This window comes from Symphodus melops (assembly GCF_947650265.1).
Source record: "Symphodus melops genome assembly, chromosome: 1".
NCBI classification, from domain to species: Eukaryota; Metazoa; Chordata; class Actinopteri; order Labriformes; family Labridae; genus Symphodus; species Symphodus melops.
The window spans coordinates 8,957,883-8,978,199 of record NC_136691.1 but is presented as its reverse complement, the minus strand read 5'-3'; the positions used below and the strand labels follow the sequence as shown (position 1 = coordinate 8,978,199).

Genomic DNA, 20,317 nt, shown 5'->3' with positions numbered 1-20,317 from the left:
TTTGACTTATGTGCAGTTTCCATTGTTGTCTTGTCTCTTATCCCCCCCCCCCACTTTCACTCTCTCATATCACAAACAGGTGATTCAGGGCTCTTCTGAGCTCAGTCCTATCTTTTACCTTTTACCAAAATTGAAGACTACATTTACATCTCTCCAGTGAGAAAGTCCAGAATCCGCAGCTTAGGGGTGTGTTAAAGCCCAGTGAACTCAGCTTCCTTTTTAGCTGTTGTTGTTTGATGGTACTCAAAGTGTATTCTTATTTTATAGATGGTCTGAAGACTTTAGGTGGTAAGAAGGGATGCCCTGTACCGTATGCCTCTTTAGAGCCAGAGAAGCCCTCCAGTGTGTTTTTGCCTCTGGTTGCAAAGTGTATTTGTTGGTTAAAGTTTGGCAGGAGTGTTTTTTTAGGTTGGCTTGGTAAAAATCCATGTTGGTTGCTCACAGATGGCAACATAGACAGAGCCTTCTTAGCATTAGCACTGGGAGGAATGTACACAGTCACAATGATGACACTTGTGAATTCCCTCGGCAGGTAGAAAGACTGACATTTCAGGCTAATGCTGTGCAGTGTATACAGATGACAAAAGAATCTGGGCACCATGCTTTGATTATATACACACAAGTCTTACCAGAGAGCGATGTTATTCTTTCAACTCGATGGAGAGTGAGTGCTGAATGGTGCTCTGTTACCACAGGTGATCCAGTTTATTTTCCAAATAGTGTACATTTGCTAGCAGGATGGAAGGTGCAGCCGGTTGCTGCGGGCTAGCATGGATGCTTTACTTACCATGCTTCTGAGCTCTTTTAAAGTACTTATGATGTATCCTCCTCAACAAGGCTGATATCTCAGGGCCTGGTAAGCCCTACAGACCAAGTTATTGTATACTTGTGTAGTGGTGTATCTTCTGATCTGTAACAAAGACTCTTGACTGTATACATATTTACCAGAGCTGTTCGTCCTGACAGGAAGCCACCGCAACCAGGTGCACCACCATCTTGCCTTGACATTCTTACCATGACAATTAAAAACAGAGGCAATGTGAGAGCCCTGATGAAAGTGAACTTTTCTTGCCAGACGTCAGATGAGGAAAACAAGCCTGGAGCAATGAAGTTTTTGCTACTGAGCTGAAAGAATGTTGTGAGCTCATTCAACTACAGTTATGTCAACGGTGTTTTTATCTAGTGTGACATACAGTGTGAGTCATTCAAAGTTACAGCTTCTTTGCATGATTGAAACATTATCTAGTTCCATTTTTTTATTTTTATCATATGTCTAACTTGCACCTCGGACTTGATGTCATAATAATTTTTGGCTGAGCCTATAACTGGCAGGGAGTAAAGGTTGACAAATGCTCGTGGGGAGTGCAGGGGGATCAGCGGAGATTTGTGGATTGGTGCTGAGCCATGCTGCCTTGGTTTTAAGGGGTGTGTGTGTTTGTGTGGGAAACCTGATAGAAATCTTATTTGGCAGAGCTGTTATCCCCTTTAGACTTCAATAGTTAGGCCTGCACTGCACCACTAATCCCATAATAGGCTGACTATGCACTGATGCCGCACACACACTGTTCCCCTCTGTAAGACCTGGGACAGTGGCTCTGTTTCTGCTAACACTTCCCATCTATGTGTGTGTATTTTGTTTTGTGTGGGCCTCCTCAGGTGAGTGGTCACTGATAGGTAATCTAGTGTACGGAGTCATCAATTTTCCCGCTGCGCAGGAAGTGGCTGGTTATTGATTCTCAGGGACAATGATGTCACTCCAGACGGTGCAGGCTGTTTACTTATCCATGATAAGGTCCGAGGCGCTTTCTCTGCGCTCACTGATCAAATAATCCTCTCCCCCTGTCCTCTTGCCTTTTATCACTCTTTCCACCCTCCATCTTTTCATTCTTTGTGAGTGCCCCCTTTAACCCCCATGTCCATTATGTGTGACATAATCACTGATGAGCATCACTTATCAGTGGTAGCTACATTGCTTGATTTTATTACATTTCTTATCACATATGACCCACACAAATGTCTTCTTTGTCTGCAAGAATAAATGAAGATTTTTATACTTTTACTAAATACCTTCCACATCTTGTAAGATGTTTTTTGTTTTTGTTAAGAAGTAGAACATTTTAAAATTAGAAATATCGAAATTCAACAGTCCTGTAAGATATCGCTGATCATCTCTTTGTAGATGACCTTCTCCTTTTTCTAACTTTTGAACTTAAAAAAGCTTCCACAGTGCAAATGCATAGCAGTTAACAAAACCATGTACTATTCCTGCTCATTACCTCACTTGTAGGCTAAGTGATTTTTACCTAGCATGGCACCCATAGGAGCACTGCCAGACAGCTTGGCAGTGTTTATTCAATGGTGTCCTCCTTCTTTGGTTATGTAAGTCCACTTATTGCACATCAGTGATTTTTTTTCACAATAATAATAATAACAACATTCAATTACAAGAATAGCCAATTCAATTTAAAACCAAAAAAGTCACAACCTTCTGATTGATTTAAAAGTGTAAGAGTGTCTGTATGAATCAGCAGATTGAATAACAGCATTTCATCACTACACAAATATAACCAGTGATTGCTACACTTTACGGAAGCTATTTGTATCTCTCAATAACATCTGACCCTTAAAAGTTGGCATAAAAATTCAATCAGATTTAGGACCACATGACGAACGATATGGGAGAGTTTGGGTTGTTGGTTTGTTCTGTTGTTAGTCCAACAGTCCTGTAATTGATTAACCACAAAGCAAATATATCCAACACTACCTGTGGCATGAGGACCACACACACAAACACAAGCACACACACAATTCTGTAAAGGTTATGGGGTCCATGGAGATATTTAAAAGGAAACAACAAGCATACACTAAACTTTAAACATTAACCCAGTTCAGTTTTACAAGTGTAAAAAAAAGTAAAGCTGGATTCATTGTTCAGATGAATAACACAAACCACAGATATTATCATATGAGGCCAGTTTTTCTAACAACAAGTCAGAACATTTGATTAGAAACACATTTTTTTCTAATCTGCAGCTTTTGCAAAATCAAGCAAGCATGGTATATATGATCTGTGTGCAATATTTAATCATTTAAACAGCATATTGTGTTTATAATGATAAATTCAAAATGTGAAGTTTTCCTCACAATGTCATTTAGCAAAACCTCCAACAGTCAGGTTCCTGTATAGTACAGATTTATTACTTCACTTCTTGAAGATAATGAGACACGTGCACGACTTGTCATGTTCTGTTTGCGGAACTTGTTGGATGTGTGGACATATTTTTGGACCAGAAGATAAACTGCCTATGCAAGCAATTTCTACATGTTTCCACTGTTGCTGTGGACAATACTGAACTCATGATCTCATGTGCTTGAGGAACTCCCTGGGTATAGTCTCACGAGAAGAAACATGCATATACATGTGCAGTGAGTATGTTGTGTGTTGCTGCTTGTCCTTCATGTGTTTGCACACATTGGGTCGGCTGCCTTCACCGTGTGTAATGCCAACGCAAAACAGTCCTTACCTTTAGAAAGGACTGTGTTTCTGTTACTGACCTTTGATAAGCCTGTTGATTAGGAATTGTGGGTGCTGTTGTGTATTTTTGAAAGCAGAGTCCACTCAGATAGAGCAGAAAACAGTTGACCGTTAAAGGGAGAACAAGCCCATAGTTTCCTGTTGTCAAAAAAAACCCAAACTCTGCACAGAGCAGGATAAGTCAACAAAATTCATTTAAGAGATAAAGTCATTGATATACTGTAAACTTCACAGGAACATATAGGCTTAAGACTGGCTATTATCATCATGTTAAAATCAAGTTAATTTGAAGACATCAGCTGCACTGTTTTCCCAAATACCCCTGTGTTTTCTGTAATATTTCATATTTTTCAATTAATGTATCTGTTCAGATACATTCAAAAGGCAGCTGCACTCTGACCTTTCAATAGCACTTCATTTGCCCAATCAGGTCTGTCCGTTCTCTGACGTATGCCTATAATAGTCAATGAGAGCACGAGTTTAAAAGAAGTGCCTCCCCTTGTTCTCATTTATCTAAACCTGGTCATTTGGACCAGATGTGACCGTTGCAGTTTCTTGTGGTCAATGAAATTCTTACCCACATGGGTATACTGCATCTTTGTTGATTCATGGGATTTTTACTCAAGAAATTCTGACCAATTACTTTTGTGAGTGTTTTAACGGTACCTGATGTGTATGTGCAACTGAGACTAATAACAAATAAGTCTCAGTTGCACATTTGCGATGTAGAACAGAAGGTTAGGTGTAGCAACAGGACAAAAAAAAGTTTTTATCTGTTTAGAATTTGTGAGTTTAAATCCAACATGGAGAATGTTCATTTGTACTTAAGTTTAAACTCACATGAAGCATTTAAAATTATCTTTTGCATTCATGGTATTTTTGTCAGCTAAGACTCAGTGAAAAAGACAGAGACAAAGGTGGTCAAGTTTCCCCGTCATCAGAAAGGTATTTTATAAATCATTAAACATTAATGAAGCAGTCACCATGACGTAGCACGGAAATTAGGTTCTGCCAGCTTTTTGTTCTACCATTCAGTAATCAAGCTCATTGACTATTAATGAAGTAATAGGACACGGACAAAATGTTTCCGAGGGCAACGATTAGAGCATATCACTTTCTACCTCTTTAAAGTAGAGCAGTAACACATCCACTCTATGCAATCAAAATGTATTCTGGTGAAGGTTACGGATTAATGAGACAGAAAGGGGGAACAAAGAAAATGGCAGAAGTGAAACTGACAACAGACATCTTACATGAATTGACCAAATTCATACAGCAGCCTTTCCTCTGTTGACCTGCTCAGGCTGGGAAGTGAAAGGCTTTTTTAATGTTGAACTGCTGTGTTCAAGGATTCAATTCAATTAAAAAAACCGGTGGGATTTAAATAAAAGTTGTATAAACTTTAAGTTACTTACAAATCATTATTATTGTACCATTACATCACTGATCAGCAGCTGAAGCAATGCTGTGGTATTAATGATATTTCAATAACATCATTTTGATAATTAAATAAACACAGACTGAAGCTAATGTTAGCTAATAGCTAATACATTAGCTAAAAGATGGCTAAAAGCTAATGTTACTAGTGTCACACTTCAATAGGAATGGCTTTCATTCCTAGCTTTTGCTCTTAATGTTTTCACCCATTCTTTATCCCTCTTTTAATGCTTAAATCTTTTAATTTATCCTTTCCTTGTTTTATTTTACTGCTCGTGTCTTTTATTCGTTCCTACTCCTTCTAATGTTTTACTCTTCTGTCTCCTGCTTTAATATATTTCTTTAACCATCCATCTTTTAGTCTTCCCTTTTATCATCATTTTGTTATGTAGTGTTTGTGATGTGATGTCGTCTCCCTCTTCTTTATGTTTTCTTATTGTTCTCATCATCTTGTTGACCCTTTATCTCTTATTTCAGTTCCTTTTATTGGATTTGTTTGTAGCTTTAAAACTACCTTTTGAGACTTGCCTGTTGTAACTTTATTCGGCCTGACTGTAACTTTTTGAATATACAGTAAGGTATCTGACATCTTATCTCTTTACCATGATTACCTTTATACAAAATTTCCAAAAGAAAACGGCCAACATCAGCATTCACACTTTCTCACTAACGTAACATTGGTTAGGCAGGAATTGATTAATAAAAGCATGTAAAAGTGGGGAATCACAGAAGTCATTAAAAGACGTCACTGGAACAGTTTAAATGGCTTCTGAATAAGGTGAATACAGGAGGTTTCTAATGTGAGCTGTCGTCTCTGTGATGTGTTACATCAGACTTTATAAGTTTCTGTTTCTGTCTCCTGTCCAGGCTGATATAACTCACACCTCATCCCTGCTCTCAAGACTGGCAACCCTTATTGTTCAGTAACATAAAAGGATAAGATGGGGTGACTTGTTTTCTCTGAGCAGCAACACATAGGAATATAAAACTCTGCATTTTGTTTGGCTCATCATCCTCTGAATCAAACCACCCTCTTTGGTCTCGAGTCAAAAGTGTCTGAAACTGTAAGCTGCTGTTTAGACCATGTTGTTTATTGCTGTGTTTGGTAATGAATCATCCGTTTTTTGTGTTCTCACACAAGCAGGTGAAGGATCTGATCTTGTGAGATTTGGCTTACAGTGCTCATTGAGAATTAGAGGCTGATGATCAACAACTGTTTGGCCAGGTTCCTGGTGACATGAGTCATTTTTCTTTATGCACAGTCAGCAGAGCCCAAGGTCTATTCACATGGAGAGAGAGAAACAGCTGGGCATGCCAGAAGGCACACAGAAAACAGCGCCTGTAGTTGGGCGCTGCTGTGGCTCCTTCAGTGGCCATGGTGGAGTAAGGTCAGCTTACACCACGACCGCATGCTTTTTTTTATTTTTTATTTATTTTTTGATAACGTAAGTTCTAGAGATAAGCAAACCATAGATATCATACATGTCTTCTGCACTGCTTTGTAAAAGTCTGTTGAAGTTATGTCTTTTTAACTTTTGGCGTTAACTATTGACTCATAGTTCTGTGTTTAAACTTACGTGGAGCTGGGGGCGGAGCTTATGAGTTGTTGTGATACAGAGAAGTTGGCAAGAAAAAGACAGGACCAGAGTTTTTGCATTGATCTTTGGTGGCTGTGTCAGGCTAAAGATAGCAGGGGAAGGGATTGGTATTTTCTGTTTTTCTATGGGGTCTTTTCTCTTGCAGCCTGTTGTATTGTGACAGCTGCCCTCGACTTGTAAGAATAACATCCCCGGGAACTCGCTCTTCCTCACGTGCACACTGTGGTTGCAGGCTAACGCCTCTCACACAGATTTTTTTTTTAGAAATTGTGTATTTGCATGATTATGACTGTCATAAAAGAGAGGTTATCTTTTGTCCCATATACCTCTTTTCCATCTCAACCTGTTTTTTTTTCACTTACTTTTCCTTGGTCAAGCTCTCTGCAGTTCCTCTACATTTCATGGAATCCAGGGAACACTGCTTCCTCCCAGTGTTGGTGCGTTGGTCCAGGGCCTGCTGGTCTGGGGGTTGAGGGGGGGCACGCCTCTCCCCTCAGGAAGGCCGGCGCTTGGCGAGACCACTGCACTCTGATAGCTTGCCAGAATACACACAGATCAGTAAAGAGGCGACTGGGAAAAAAAGGAGAAGAAAAGGGATCAAAAGGGCCAAAGGGGGCACCTTTGGTCAACAATCTTTCAACCTTGGATCAAAAGTCTTTACACAAATTAATATAGAGCAGAAGAAAATGACAGTACACTCCACAAATTAGTGGAGAAACATCACAGCTGATCTGTACTCCTTTCGAATCACCCCTGCAGGGTTTGGATCACATGTGATCGGCGGATCAATAGAAAATGTATTATTATGGTTGAAGACAAATGTACTGCCCAAATCCCTTACAGCATCTCAGGGACAGAATACAGAGTTTTATCAGGGCGTCTTTGGGCCATAGAGATCTGCTGTACAGACAGGAAGACAATTCAGTCTTTTAATTTGAATGGAATTCTATGCAAGTTTTTAATGGACGTTCAAATAGAGGCAACTTGTCAAGTGTTGATTTTTCATACTTTGATTCAAACAATGCTTCATCTTTTCTCCCTTTTGTCTCATCCTTTAAATAGCCGATGTGATCGGCAGGTTTGAGATAACTTTGGTCCAGTTTTCTATGCTGGTTATTGTAGAGAAAAGTCTGCATGAGGTTGCTTTTGGACAGGTAGGGGTTAATCCTCTAGTCTGCTCCGTTTACATCTATGGGTTAAGCGTTGAAAGATAGGCAAACCCAAAAGTCCTGTTTGAAGAGTGTGGTGGGGGATATTGTCTGACTTTGCAGTTCTTCCTCTTTGACAAGTTTTAAACTATCTTTGTATCTGTAAATCTGTACATTTAGAAGCAGTGATTTCCTGTTAAAGACACTTATAGCATGTTTTCTGTTTACTTTGAGAACAAAAGTCTACTGTAGTTTTTCAAACTCAAGTTGATGTTGTGAGCTAAGTCAAGCCATCTGGTTTTGTGTTTCCTGTGAAGTGAGGAGACATTAGTTTTTTAAAACTTTTTTTGAATAGAAACTAAGCCCAAAATTAAAACTGGGCAAACAAATGAGTATACTAAATAACTTTCTGTGACCCAGACCACATTGGTTTGTTCAGTGAACTTCATACCTCGGCAAAAGTTTTTTTTCTGTTTTCTTTTCTCTTTTTTTTCCCCCCCCAGAGAAACAAGAGAGGCAGAGAAAGAGAGCGGAGAAGATTGGTTCCTGAAACTGTTGTTCTGCACTGTGATTGGTTGAAGCCTGTTGCTAGGCCTGTGTCAGTGTTAGAAAGTTTTCTGCTTCTCTTCTCTGTGCTCTGATTGGTTAGATCTGAACTGGTCTGGTGGACTTGTGCGACTTGTTGAACATCCCCACAGTTTTTGTGGTTCTCTCATGTCTAACTGAATGAGAAAACACAGTAACCCCAGTGCAGAAACACACATGTGCAGAGTTAAGTGCTGGCATGCTTTCCTCTCTGGTTTTTTGGTTTTTTTTTTTAATCTCATCAACTTTTATCACCTCCTTTATTGGTTTGAGGCTGTTGTTAATTCTGCTTCACACTTATAAAGAAAAAAAAACAACTACTTTCGGGAGCTTTGGAGAGACTAGCTGCCATACTTTTAGACTTATAAAAAGTTTAGTGAATTAAATCTTGACAGTAGATGTTAATGAAAAAGCTATTTTACTTTAGCACTAATTGTTTGTCCCAGATTTAGTATCCACTCTCACCACTTTGATCAGTGATATATTTTCTGTTGTTTCTGTTACTCTGTTGTTAATTAACACAGCTGTTAAATATCTAGTATTTGTTTGCTTGTATTATTCCCTTTACTCTAAGATCATCAGACTCTAACTCAGGGAACTTCCTGCTTTTTAAAAGGATTCTCTGTTCTCTTTGACACGAGGGTCGAGAATTTAAAAGTAACATTTGAATGTATTAGTAACAATAAAGTATAAGTTAGCTTTAAAACTGTCCTCAAAAATGTGTAATTAGAATTCACATGAAAGAGTCACAAAAAGGAGGTGAAACACCAAGTCAAACTTCGTGGAGCCAGTCACACTTATTAGGTCTTGTTGTCACCTTTTATAATTCTCCTGTGCCAATGCAACGCTAGTGGCAGGTAAAGTGTGAGGCCAGTGTTAAATTCAAAGTTAAAAATAAAACTTCATGTAACTAATATTTTATGCTTAATAAAAAACCGCAAAACTTTTGGAGCGATGTAACACGCTTATAGAACTGTGCGCCTAGCAGGCAAGAAAGACTACTGCTGTAAGCTACAGAGATATTAATTGACTTTCTTACCATCAACATGTTTTTATCACTTTTTTTTCTTTCAAGTGAAAGACAGTTTTTGGATGTGAGGCATTAACCGATGTCGCGACAAGCCTGGGTTATTTCTTGACCTTCACTTCCTGAAATGGGCATCATTGAGTCAGACATGAAACTGTACTTTTGTAGACTTTAATCCAACTGCAGTGTGAGGAGAGGGAGCTATTCAAATAATAAGCAAATATCACTAACAATCTGGTGTTACAGTCAAAAGAGTGACCATGTTAACTGATGACTTTCAGACAAATCTGATCTTTATTGATGCCTTTTCGTCAGTTTTTGCATCATGCTATGTGAAAACTACTTATTAGTAATGTCGTCAATGAAAAGCTAAACAAAGAGGCATTCGTTAGAACACTTTCACTTACTTTGCCAGTTCTCGCGGTTGAAGTAGTGTCCTGTCAGCTGTGTAAGGGTCACAAAACTCAGGATTGTTTTAAAAAGCTGAAAAATTATTTCAATGGCGGCCGCTCTTTTTTCCCTGCAGCTCTCCATCCTAGTTATGTTACTGAAAGCTATGTCCTTTCGAGTTGGAAACTCACATACTATCTTGAATTTCCCTCGAGATCAATAAAGTATCTATCTATCTATCTATCTATCTATCTATCTATCTAGTTTTTAAATTTAAAAAAACAAACGTGAAAAAATCCAAAGAAACATCTCTACACATCTTGTATGATGATATTGGGCCAAAAAAGACTTTTCCCCTGAAGCTAACATGGGGAAAGAGACAATATATGTATATGTATGTATATATGTGTATATATATATATGTGTGTGTGTATGTGTGTGTATATATATATGTATATGTGTATATATATAAATCAGTGAATAATTTTCTCAACTCACTGTAATGAACAGGGCTCCGCCTGTAATGCTGTATCTATTTTCAAATATGGCTTGAAAGCTAATGTTCAAATGCCGTTGATTGGTAAACCACATAAACTTAAAAGAAATGCAATTTCATCATTTCACTTCTCCCAAATTAATCGACAACCCAAAACATAACAGTTGATGAAATTCTCAAGGGCCATTGGTTCAGATTTAAGGATAATACATACAGAATTTGATAACAAGTTAAATACATATGACAGGAGTTACCATTAGATTCCAAGCTAACTCTACACATTTAAAGTGATACTCTACACATCCTTAAGATACAGAATCTTAAGGAGAGGTTTTAATTCCTAGCTAAGTCAGATTGCGATGTGAACTGAGTTAATGTGTGATCAAATACTGTATGTTGTTTTACTTTGAAATAGCGTACAAGACCCCTCTAGATGTTAAGTATCATTTTTCTTTGTAAGTATTCACTTTCTTTAAGTTTATAAGATTTTCTTACATGGAAAACAGCAGTACAACATTAAACAGGAGATTTGAGAGTCCCACCCTCGTGATGGCAGAGAAAATTTGCTTCCCTGTGAATATGGTGAATGTGCTGCATTTTTCTGCCAAATATTGTCCTCCTCTTTCTTCATGAATAAATAAGCTAATGCACTCAAGTGAGAAGTAGTTATTAAAGTTTTGATGGAAACTGGTTCAAACATTGAAGTTAGCTGATATCAACTTTTTGTTACTGCATTTGTGGCTGCAAGAAGCGATTATGGGATCATGGTAAATACTGTGTAGTAACACAAGCAAGGAAGAGTCACAGGAATGTGATGAAAAAATAGTTTAGCTTGCCAACATAAGCCATCATAAAGCTGCATGTCATACAGGATAAACAATCCTAGAGTGTGCTGGGTTGAGCTGGAGAGGTGTTATTTTTAAAAGACTCCCATTTTATTTATAAGTAGATAAAGCTTGCGTCTTTTTTTCATTCTTCAACTTAGTTACCCATCAAAAGAAACTGAGTTAAAGTAGCCATATGCTAAAACAGCTTCTTATAATGATCATTTCATTTATGTAATGCTTTGTTCCTGACTACTTTACTACTATTAAGTATAAACATGTTATTACTGTTAGTGCAAGACTAGTGGAAATGTGTCTATTGTTCAGGCCTTTCCTCGTGCAGATCACGATCTGATGCTACACACACTGTTAAAACACATTTGAGATGACTCCTGTTGCTATAGGAGCCTTCTCTATTATATCTATTCTTCCCAATGTTGTCCTAACCCTGTGGCCTATTACTGCAAATGTCTATCATACTCCTCCCACTTGCTGATTTATCTGCTAAAACAGTAAATTAGTCTCTCAGCTGCCATGCTGTGTCTACAAGTTCATCTACTGAAGCTTATAAAAAGCACATTTGCTTGCAGCCACTAGCTACAAAAACAAGTGCATTCAAACTTACTGAAGGTGACATCAGATACTCAAGATGTCTTAAGAAGCAGGTTTTCAGACTCTTCTGAGACACCTGCAGTGTGGTTTTTCACAGGTCATGCTGTTCTGAACATCCTTCTGAAGTTACCACAGAAGACACAGTGTGACAAGTTTTTTTTTTTTTTTTTTTAATACAAGCTAGGCACAATATGTCAATGCTTCTTGTCAGATATGTTTCATGGTCTTAATGTGTTGATAATGGAGACATGAAATAAGTGGCAAGACAGGTTCAACTCACTTAGCTTAATTTATAGGGACTGAAAGTATAGTTTGACAAAAACACATCCAGCCAAATTCCAGAACGTATCTCAGTCTTCATCTTTGTTCACCAAAGCCTCTTATAACTTGTTTACAAGTTCTGCTTTTTACATAATACTCCTCTTTGTACCAACTGTGAAACATTGCCGCGATGAAATTAAGATGTAATCAGTCTTGATCTAAGAAGAAGCAGAAGTATGGACTGACTGCACTCATAGGCCTACATACATACATATATAGATACATACTCCTGATGTGGGTGCAGTATAGCTTTATACAGCAGTCGGTGTGAGCCCTCTGACAATGGTGTTTGGCTCTGTCTGTGAGGCCTAAGCGCTTTTTATGTAAAAGGTTTGGAGTGTCGTAAGCCCCTAACGCTGACCAGCCTCTTCTGCAGCTTTGCTGAGCCATGGGGCTCCCAGCAGCAGTGCTGACTCCAGCTCTGGGAACATGTTTACAACTGCCCTGCACCCCATCCTATGCCATCAGGAGAGGCACCAGGGAGGGAGGGAGGGAGGGAGGGACGGACGGGGTTTAGGGGGTGGTTGGCTCGATCCACACAATGAATCTGCTGAATACTGTGCTATCCAACGAACAGTCAGTTGCAGAACTGGCCAGGCAGGCTCTGGATCACAGTGCACAGGGGCAGACTTGCCTTTTCTTGGCTGCTATTAATCATGTCCTCATCATTACCAAGTTTTATGTGCTTGTCTGCTTCTTTATTGGGGTCCCTTGACAGTTCAGCCAAACATGATCCTACCAGAGTTGCTGCACTGCAGAAATAACAAAGCTTGCACAGTATCTTTTTCAAACCGTATTTTGTTGTTTTGCTCCCATAAGATGAGCCTTTGTGGAATCCTGTTTGCTTGGGAAACATGTTATTTTTGAGATCTCGCACGAAAAAATGACGCACAGATGTGCATGTGTGTAGCACAACAAAGCAGGCCAATAAGTGGATGCTTTTGTAGTGTGGTTGATGTTGTTCCACAGGCGAACATCCACTTGACTTGCATGTGCTTTTTTTTTTTTAAAGCAAAAATAGAAAGTTCAGAAAAGCACGACTTGTTGTGCACATTATTTCCACAACTAATGTGTATAGCAGTTTTAGTACATTGTTGTTGTCAGAACATTTCATTTGATATATTCTTGTAATAATTTACTTTTTACCTCTATGGTGTGATAAAACGGTTATATACTGTTCAAGTGACCATGTTATTGTCAAGCTGGGATAAACAAAGCCATAAGAGCTGCCTTTCTTATCTCTGCTTCCTCCTGGCTGTTAAAGGACTCCTTCAGCCGAGCCTGATTGGTGGAGGAGGAATGGCATTATCTGTGGTCTGATAGGCTGTGCTGCAAAACCACTAACTGAAGGGCTGTTGTTGCAGCAGGTCTTTCAGCGATCCAGCTCTAGTGCAGATCTGTGCACAAACAAACTCTCTACCCTCTTCAGCTGAGGGCTCTTCTTACCTAGTGCTGCAAGACACCAAAAAGGGGGGGTCAGAGGGGTCTTGGAGCCGTGTCTCTGCTACGTGCTAGTGCTGGCTTTGGCTTGTTGTTTTTACTGGATGCACATATCACACACTGTTTTAAACGGATTGTTTTTTTTAATTGTCATCAAGTTTTATTTTACAGTGTTGCAGAAAGGTTTCTAGTAAACCTGCAGAAAGGTTTCTCCATACCATTATGATTGATTACGTATTGATTAAAGTGATTGGGGACAATCAATCAGTGATCACGTGATCACTGACCTCATGTAACACAAAGACTATACATGCATAACAGTAAATTCAATCATGATCAATGGCAGCAAGGAACAAAAGAAGCAGAGAGAAGTGATGATGTTTTCTTAGAGGAGGGGGATTTGTTCTCTCTGCTCACGTTTAGGCCCAACGTTGACTCCGCCCTCTCGTGCTTTCCATTGGTTGAACGGAGGTTGTTATCGCCCCCTGATTGGCCGACGAGCACGTCAATCACACGAGCCTCGACTTATTTACCGAATGTATGCGCGAGAGAGGACGGTATTCTGCTTCAGGGCTGCAACAGCTGACTGTCGAGCACTTTACCCAGTGCCTCCAGGAACAAAGAGAGGAGGAAAGAGCTCCCCATTTTAGCGTTTTTTATGTTTTTATACCTTTAAATTAATCTAAGTGCAGCGAGGATACGAGATGAGGCACGCGGTCACACCGGCAGCGAACGTGGAGAATAATTCTTTTAAAGTGACAAGCCTGTTAAAGACATGCAGACATTGTGAACGTCTCAGCAAAAAGGTAAGAGACAAGAAATGCACAAGGAGCGAAAAACACTTAATTTAAAAGCACGCTTGTGATGCTTCGGCATGACGTTTGGATGTAGATTGTATGTTATTATTGGCGTTTTTTTATGTGAAGTTTTTCCTTTGAGAAAAACAAGCTGCAGTGCAGTCTTTTGTGCTGCTTGTTTACCAGTAACAAGAGTTTGTGGTCAACGGGTCAGATGGTGCCTGTTTTTGTTTGGTTTGTTCATTTCACGTCCAAAGAAGTGGACACGTAAATGAAGCGTTGAGATGCGTGTTTTTTTCACTCGGTGTCAAGCCTCAATAATGAGCATTTTCGTGGTCATTCATTCATCTGTCTCATTGTGCTCTGCGGGACAGTGTCCACAGCTCGGACATGTCTCGACAAGCAGCGGAAAGTTACAGGGCACGAGAGAGCTAATTTAAGGGCTTTCTATTGTGTTTTACATTTCCCTTGGTGATTTTATCTGTTAAAGTTTTACTTACATTTCCTTTTTTTTTTTTCACGTAAAAGTGTAATTCTGGTTTTGTGAATGGAATTATTGTAATGCTGCTTCTAAAGCGGAGAAAACCCTAGTCTATAAATTTGTTTTAATTCTAATTATTCAGAGGATAAATAGCAGGTTTATTAGTGTCAGACAAACAAAGCCACACTGATTTATCACTCTGATGGAGCAATGAAGTGACAGCTGAGGGACTGCAGGAGAGATGAGAAGGGATGTTCGTTGTGCTCTTCCTGTGATATTTAATGTGTTTATTCCTATCTCCGTTTCTTTTTTGTGTTGCAGGACTTGGGAATAAGGATCCCAAGACCCTTAGGAAACGGACCAAGCAGATTTATCCCTGAGAAAGAGGTACGAGACTGTCTCTAATCCCACCTGGGACTGGTGTAATAAGCTACAACATGAAACATTTACGCGATGAACCCATTTATTTATTGTTTTCTCTTGATAGATTCTCAAAGTCAGTAAAGTGGACGCCCGGACACAGTCGATATTTGAGGATGCATTTGCAGCCCTCGGTCGCCTGGATAACATCTCCCTGGTTATGGGCTTCCACCCACAGTACCTGGAGAGTTTCCTCCGGACGCAGCACTACCTGCTGCAGATGGACGGACCCCTATCTTTGCACTACCGACACTACATCGGCATCATGGTACAGCCGGGTTTATCCTCAACAAACTCAAATCTATGCCTCTATTTAACTGTAGAAATGTCAATTTTCCAGTGGTTAATATCTTTGTCATGTGACAGGCGGCAGCTAGACACCAGTGCTCCTACTTGGTCAACCTGCATGTGAACGACTTCCTCCAGGTCGGTGGCAATCCCAAATGGTTAAAAGGTCTCGATGAAGCCCCGCAGAAGTTGCAGCAGCTCGGAGAGCTCAACAAAATCCTGGCCCACCGACCCTGGCTTCTCACCAAGGAACACATGGAGGTGAGAGGGTGGGATCGGTCCGGAGGGTGGATGAGGACATGAAAGTGTGTTATGTAACCAGCTGAGATCATGGGTGGAGGCTACAGCTCAATTACTTTGATGGATTTTTAAAACTTTAAAGGTGACGTTTGTGCAAACAAAAGTAGCTGTAATAAGGAAATTGATCAGGTTTTTCCAATCTTACCACAGGCCATTGATAGGTCATTATTTAACCCAGCCTTTACCTTTTTTTCAGCGTCTTCTGAAGGCGGAGGAACACAGCTGGTCCCTGGCAGAGCTGATCCATGCGGTCGTCCTCCTTACACACTACCACTCCCTCGCCTCCTTCACCTTTGGATGTGGCATCACGCCTGAGATCCACTGTGACGGCGGACACACTTTCAGACCCCCCTCCGTCAGCCAGTTCTGCCTGTGTGACATTGCTAACGGAAACGGTCACATTAATCACCATGACGATCCACTGGGCAACCAGGTTGGTACTCAGTAGACTCTGAAGAGATAGATTAAAGAAATGGTCATGTGAATTTTTCTTTACCTGAAAATTGGGACCGTCTGACTTTTGGGTTTCTTCCTCTTTGGTTTTTTTTTTTAGGAGATGTGTGGCGAGGTGGAGGTATTGATGGAGCGCATGAAGCAGCTGCAGGAATGCCGGGACGACGAGGAGGCCAGCCAAGAGGAGATGGCGACACGCTTTGAGAGGGAGAAGACGGAGAGCATGCTGGTCGTCACTGCAGAGGAGGAGGAATGTGTCCCCTCCAGGGACATCTCCCGACACTTTGAGGACCCTAGCTACGGCTACAAGGACTTCTCCAGGAGGGGGGAGCACGTGCCCACATTTAGAGTGCAGGTAAAGATCCCTCACCACCCGAATGTAAAGAACAGCTCGCTAGATAAAGACCTCTTTGATTGATGTGTATCCATTTGTTTATTCTATCTGAAGGACTACAGCTGGGAGGATCATGGATTCTCCCTGGTCAACAGATTGTACCCGGATGTGGGTCAAATGCTGGATGAAAAGTTTCAGATGGCATACAATCTGACTTACAACACCATGGCAACGCACAAGGATGTGGACACCAGTATGCTGCGCAGGGCCATCTGGAACTACATCCACTGCATGTTTGGCATCAGGTTAGTTGCTGGCAGCATGTTGTAAGGTGAAATATTGATTTGGTAAAAAAAAGTGCCTAGTGAAGTTTTGGTGTATTCTCACACTCTTTTTTTTCTGGATGTCTCAGGTATGACGACTATGATTACGGAGAGATAAACCAACTTCTGGACCGTAGCTTTAAGATCTACATCAAGACCATGGTGTGTAGTCCCGAGAAGACCACCAAACGAATGTATGAGAGCTTCTGGAGGCAGTTTCAGCACTCTGAGAAGGTATGATCCTGATCTGTAGCACCTATTTGAATGTATTACTCACTGTACAGTGCTTAATAGTCTCTCTCTCTTTTGTCTTCTTCAGGTCCACGTTAATCTGCTTCTTATGGAAGCGCGAATGCAAGCAGAACTGTTATACGCTCTGAGAGCGATCACCCGCTACATGACATGAAGTGCTTTTTGGCGTTTTTATCGTTTGTCTTTTTACTGTCTTTGTTGCTCATTATGGGACACCTCAAGAAAAAAAAAAAATCAAAAGGGGGGGAGGGGGAGAGGGGGACGTGAGAAGCCCTGGGTTGTGACAGAGCTTGTTGGATGGATGTCCAGAAGAGGATCAGAACAAATGAATAAAAGAAAAAGAAAAAAAAGAACTGTTGAAGAATGTCTTCTCAAGCTCCAAGTGGATACACAAACTCAGTGGTGTTAACTGCAGTGCCAAAACCGACCAAGAGAGGGCGGCCTGGAGAACTCTTGCTCTGCTGAGGGAGTTTGTGCGGGGCCTGAGCACTGACAAGGAGGCATCCATGATGACGTTTCAGTATTCCAGCATCTCCTCCATCTCCTGGTAGACTGAAGACCTGCAGAAAAAAAATCCCCAAAATGCTGTGCTGCGACAAACAGCCTGCACTTTGATTCTCATCACTGTTCTATGTTTAGTTACTTCAGAGTCTTTTTATTTCATTTTGTATTAAGGGAAGGGATGCTGATGTGGTAACTGGACATGGAAGCGTTAACTTAAGTCGGATTTCTTTCTTTCTTTCTTTTTTTTTTACGTGTGCCTGAACTATCCAGCACAGTCTGCAAATGTGCTGATGCTGCTGCTCCCATGTTGTTTTCAGTGGGGTCATATTGATCTCCGAAATCACCCCTGAAACCCCTATCCATTAGAGATCCACTGCATTACTCTCACCTCCCTCTCACCCCCGATCTCAAATGTCAATGTAAGCTAATCTGAGGAGTGGAGTGGAGGGAAACTCAAAGAACACTGTCTGAGCCCCTTTTTGAGTCTGAATTTACTCGTGTGGATGGACGATGACTGATGTGTGGATGAAAACAAAAAAAGTACGTCTGTGAATTTCATGTGTCAAAAAAAGCGAGGCATTTTGAAGGACACACTTCTTGCTTCTGCTGTAGCTCTTTTTTGTGAGATAACTGTTAATCATTTGTTGTTGTTGTGTATGTCAATGATTTTTCTTTTATTTTCTGGTAATGTTTGGGGGAGGGGACGGGAGGGTGGGGGGAATCAAAAGGAGAGTTAGAAACCAGGTGTTTCCAGGAGGGATTTGCTTCCGGTTGTCCTAACCACACAGTTTCTGTCTTCCGCTTATCCCAGCTGCCTGGTCACCCTAACACTTTTGAAGCTTTGGATTGTGAATTTTACCAGTAAATGAATACCTCTTGTTTTTCTCTAGAAAACATTTAAGAAGTGCTCTTTGGTGAGCAGAGACTCTTTCTGGGGTGCCGTGTTCTCATTGCTCGGGGACGAGGCACGCCCACACAGGGCCGACTGCAGTCGTAGCTGTGCTTATTTCCCTACTGGGGAAGTCTAACCAGTGCAAAAAGCAGCTTTTGTTTTTTTTATTTTATTTTGAAGAGGTGTGAAACCTCTGCTTTTTTTGTTTTTATGTTTACTAAAAACCAGTTAAGTACTGAATTCTTCTAAAGGCGGATTTAGAGAATCGGATGAATGAGAAGGAGGAAGAAAAAGGAATGGTACATTTGGAAGTGGTTTGAGGGGAAATGGAGGTTTTTTTTTTCAAGCTTCTGACTGATGTCAGTTACTGACACTTTTTATATGAAAAAAAGATGAAAAAAAATAAACTATGATGTTAAATTGTTGTGTATCATTCGTAGTTTTCTCCTTAACTTGATTTTACTTTTTATTGTAGAGATTGTATTGTGGAGAGGATGACATTATCAGGATCTAGAGCAGTCATAGCACAATCAGCGTCACCCTCAGATCAGCTGCACAGTTACAGGAAATAAAACAATCCATGGTAATTAGCAATTATGACTACTGTTATGCAAAAATATGAATTGTGAAAAGTGCTATTTCATCACCTTGTTCCAAAGTACACTCAGCTGTTCAATGATAAAGCTGACTTCAGCAAGCTGAGCTCAGGGGAACAGTGCAAATGTCCAGGGACTTCAATGTGAATTATTTTACTGTACAAGCATGATGACTATGACTCACAGGGGATCTGCTATTTGTCCCTGTTTCTGTGATGTACTCCAGGTCAAAGTTTCTCTTTGCTCATGCTGACCAACATTCAAATAGAGATAAGGGGGAATTCCTTGTAGGATACCTTCCTTCTGTCTTCTGTTGGCCTACATGTCACACCTCTTTGGGTCAGCTCTGTCTTCTACCCAGTGAGGCAGCCTATCAGTCTGACATTCAGGATGTTTTACCATCAATACCATCTGTCAACCTCAGCGTTATCCTCACTGACCAAACTGCCTTCATGTTTCAGTGGCTTTCTCATGCCATGAACGGCATAGGAAACATTGTTTAAAAACCTTTATATCAGCCAGCCAACTGTCTTTCATATCAACCTGATGAATTCATGGAGAACAATGTTTGTCATTAGCTCTGGCTAATACGTTTGTTTAGGTGTTTGAAACATCAGCTCGTCTTGTGGTTGTTTAAAGGTCACTATTGTGTGAAAACTGGGGGAATTGACACTGAGGGTTTTTACATTACGTGTCGTTTCTGACTTGTTTTGATGTAACGAAGATGTGATTTTGAAATTCTGTACGTTAGGCTACTTGATGTAACTTGTAAGCACTGCCTGGCCCCATATCTACGTACCAATAAAGGCTTTGGGAAGCAAAAAACGTTCACTTTGTTTTTATTCATTGTGTTCAAGTTCCAATGACACAGAATGAACTTCCTATAAAAGATGTCCTCGTGCGGGGAATGAAAGTACATTATCATAGAAGAACCTTTACAAACAGCAGATTGAGTTTATAATAAAAATGTGCAAAGGGTTGTTAAGAATTGATCCCTGTACATGTCCAAGTTAAGGCTTCTGTGAGCTCAATAGGAAACAACTTACAGTGCATAAACTAGTATAAGTTAAGTATATAAACAAAGGCATGGGAATATTCCAGTGTATGGACTGGAAATAAAAATCTCTTTTTTCACATCGTATATTTTTTTAAATTTAATTTACATTGACTTAGCTTATTCTTCTGTTATGCAAGGCTGCCTTTTTTTAGCCACTTTTATAATTAATGAAATATAGCATTGATGCTATGCTAAAATTGTGAGAAT

General features: G+C 40.2%; 1 protein-coding gene across 2 annotated transcripts in view; it reads left to right on the top strand.

The window, feature by feature from the left end:
• The window catches only part of sesn1 (sestrin 1), a 53,163-nt gene extending 33,001 nt beyond the window's left edge, over window positions 1-20,162 (top strand). Inside the window, exons 1-9 of one of the 2 annotated variants that reach the window (XM_079361262.1) lie at window positions 13,945-14,219; window positions 15,013-15,078; window positions 15,179-15,379; window positions 15,478-15,660; window positions 15,896-16,132; window positions 16,253-16,507; window positions 16,601-16,791; window positions 16,899-17,043; window positions 17,129-20,162. In XM_079361262.1, the coding sequence (XP_079217388.1) occupies window positions 14,118-14,219; window positions 15,013-15,078; window positions 15,179-15,379; window positions 15,478-15,660; window positions 15,896-16,132; window positions 16,253-16,507; window positions 16,601-16,791; window positions 16,899-17,043; window positions 17,129-17,215 (1,467 nt within the window). In that variant the 5' untranslated portion in view covers window positions 13,945-14,117 and the 3' untranslated portion in view covers window positions 17,216-20,162. Of the gene's footprint in view, window positions 1-13,944; window positions 14,220-15,012; window positions 15,079-15,178; window positions 15,380-15,477; window positions 15,661-15,895; window positions 16,133-16,252; window positions 16,508-16,600; window positions 16,792-16,898; window positions 17,044-17,128 lie in introns of those variants that run through there. The other variant, XM_079361261.1, reaches the window with a different exon arrangement.
• The last annotated feature ends 155 nt before the right edge of the window (window positions 20,163-20,317 follow it).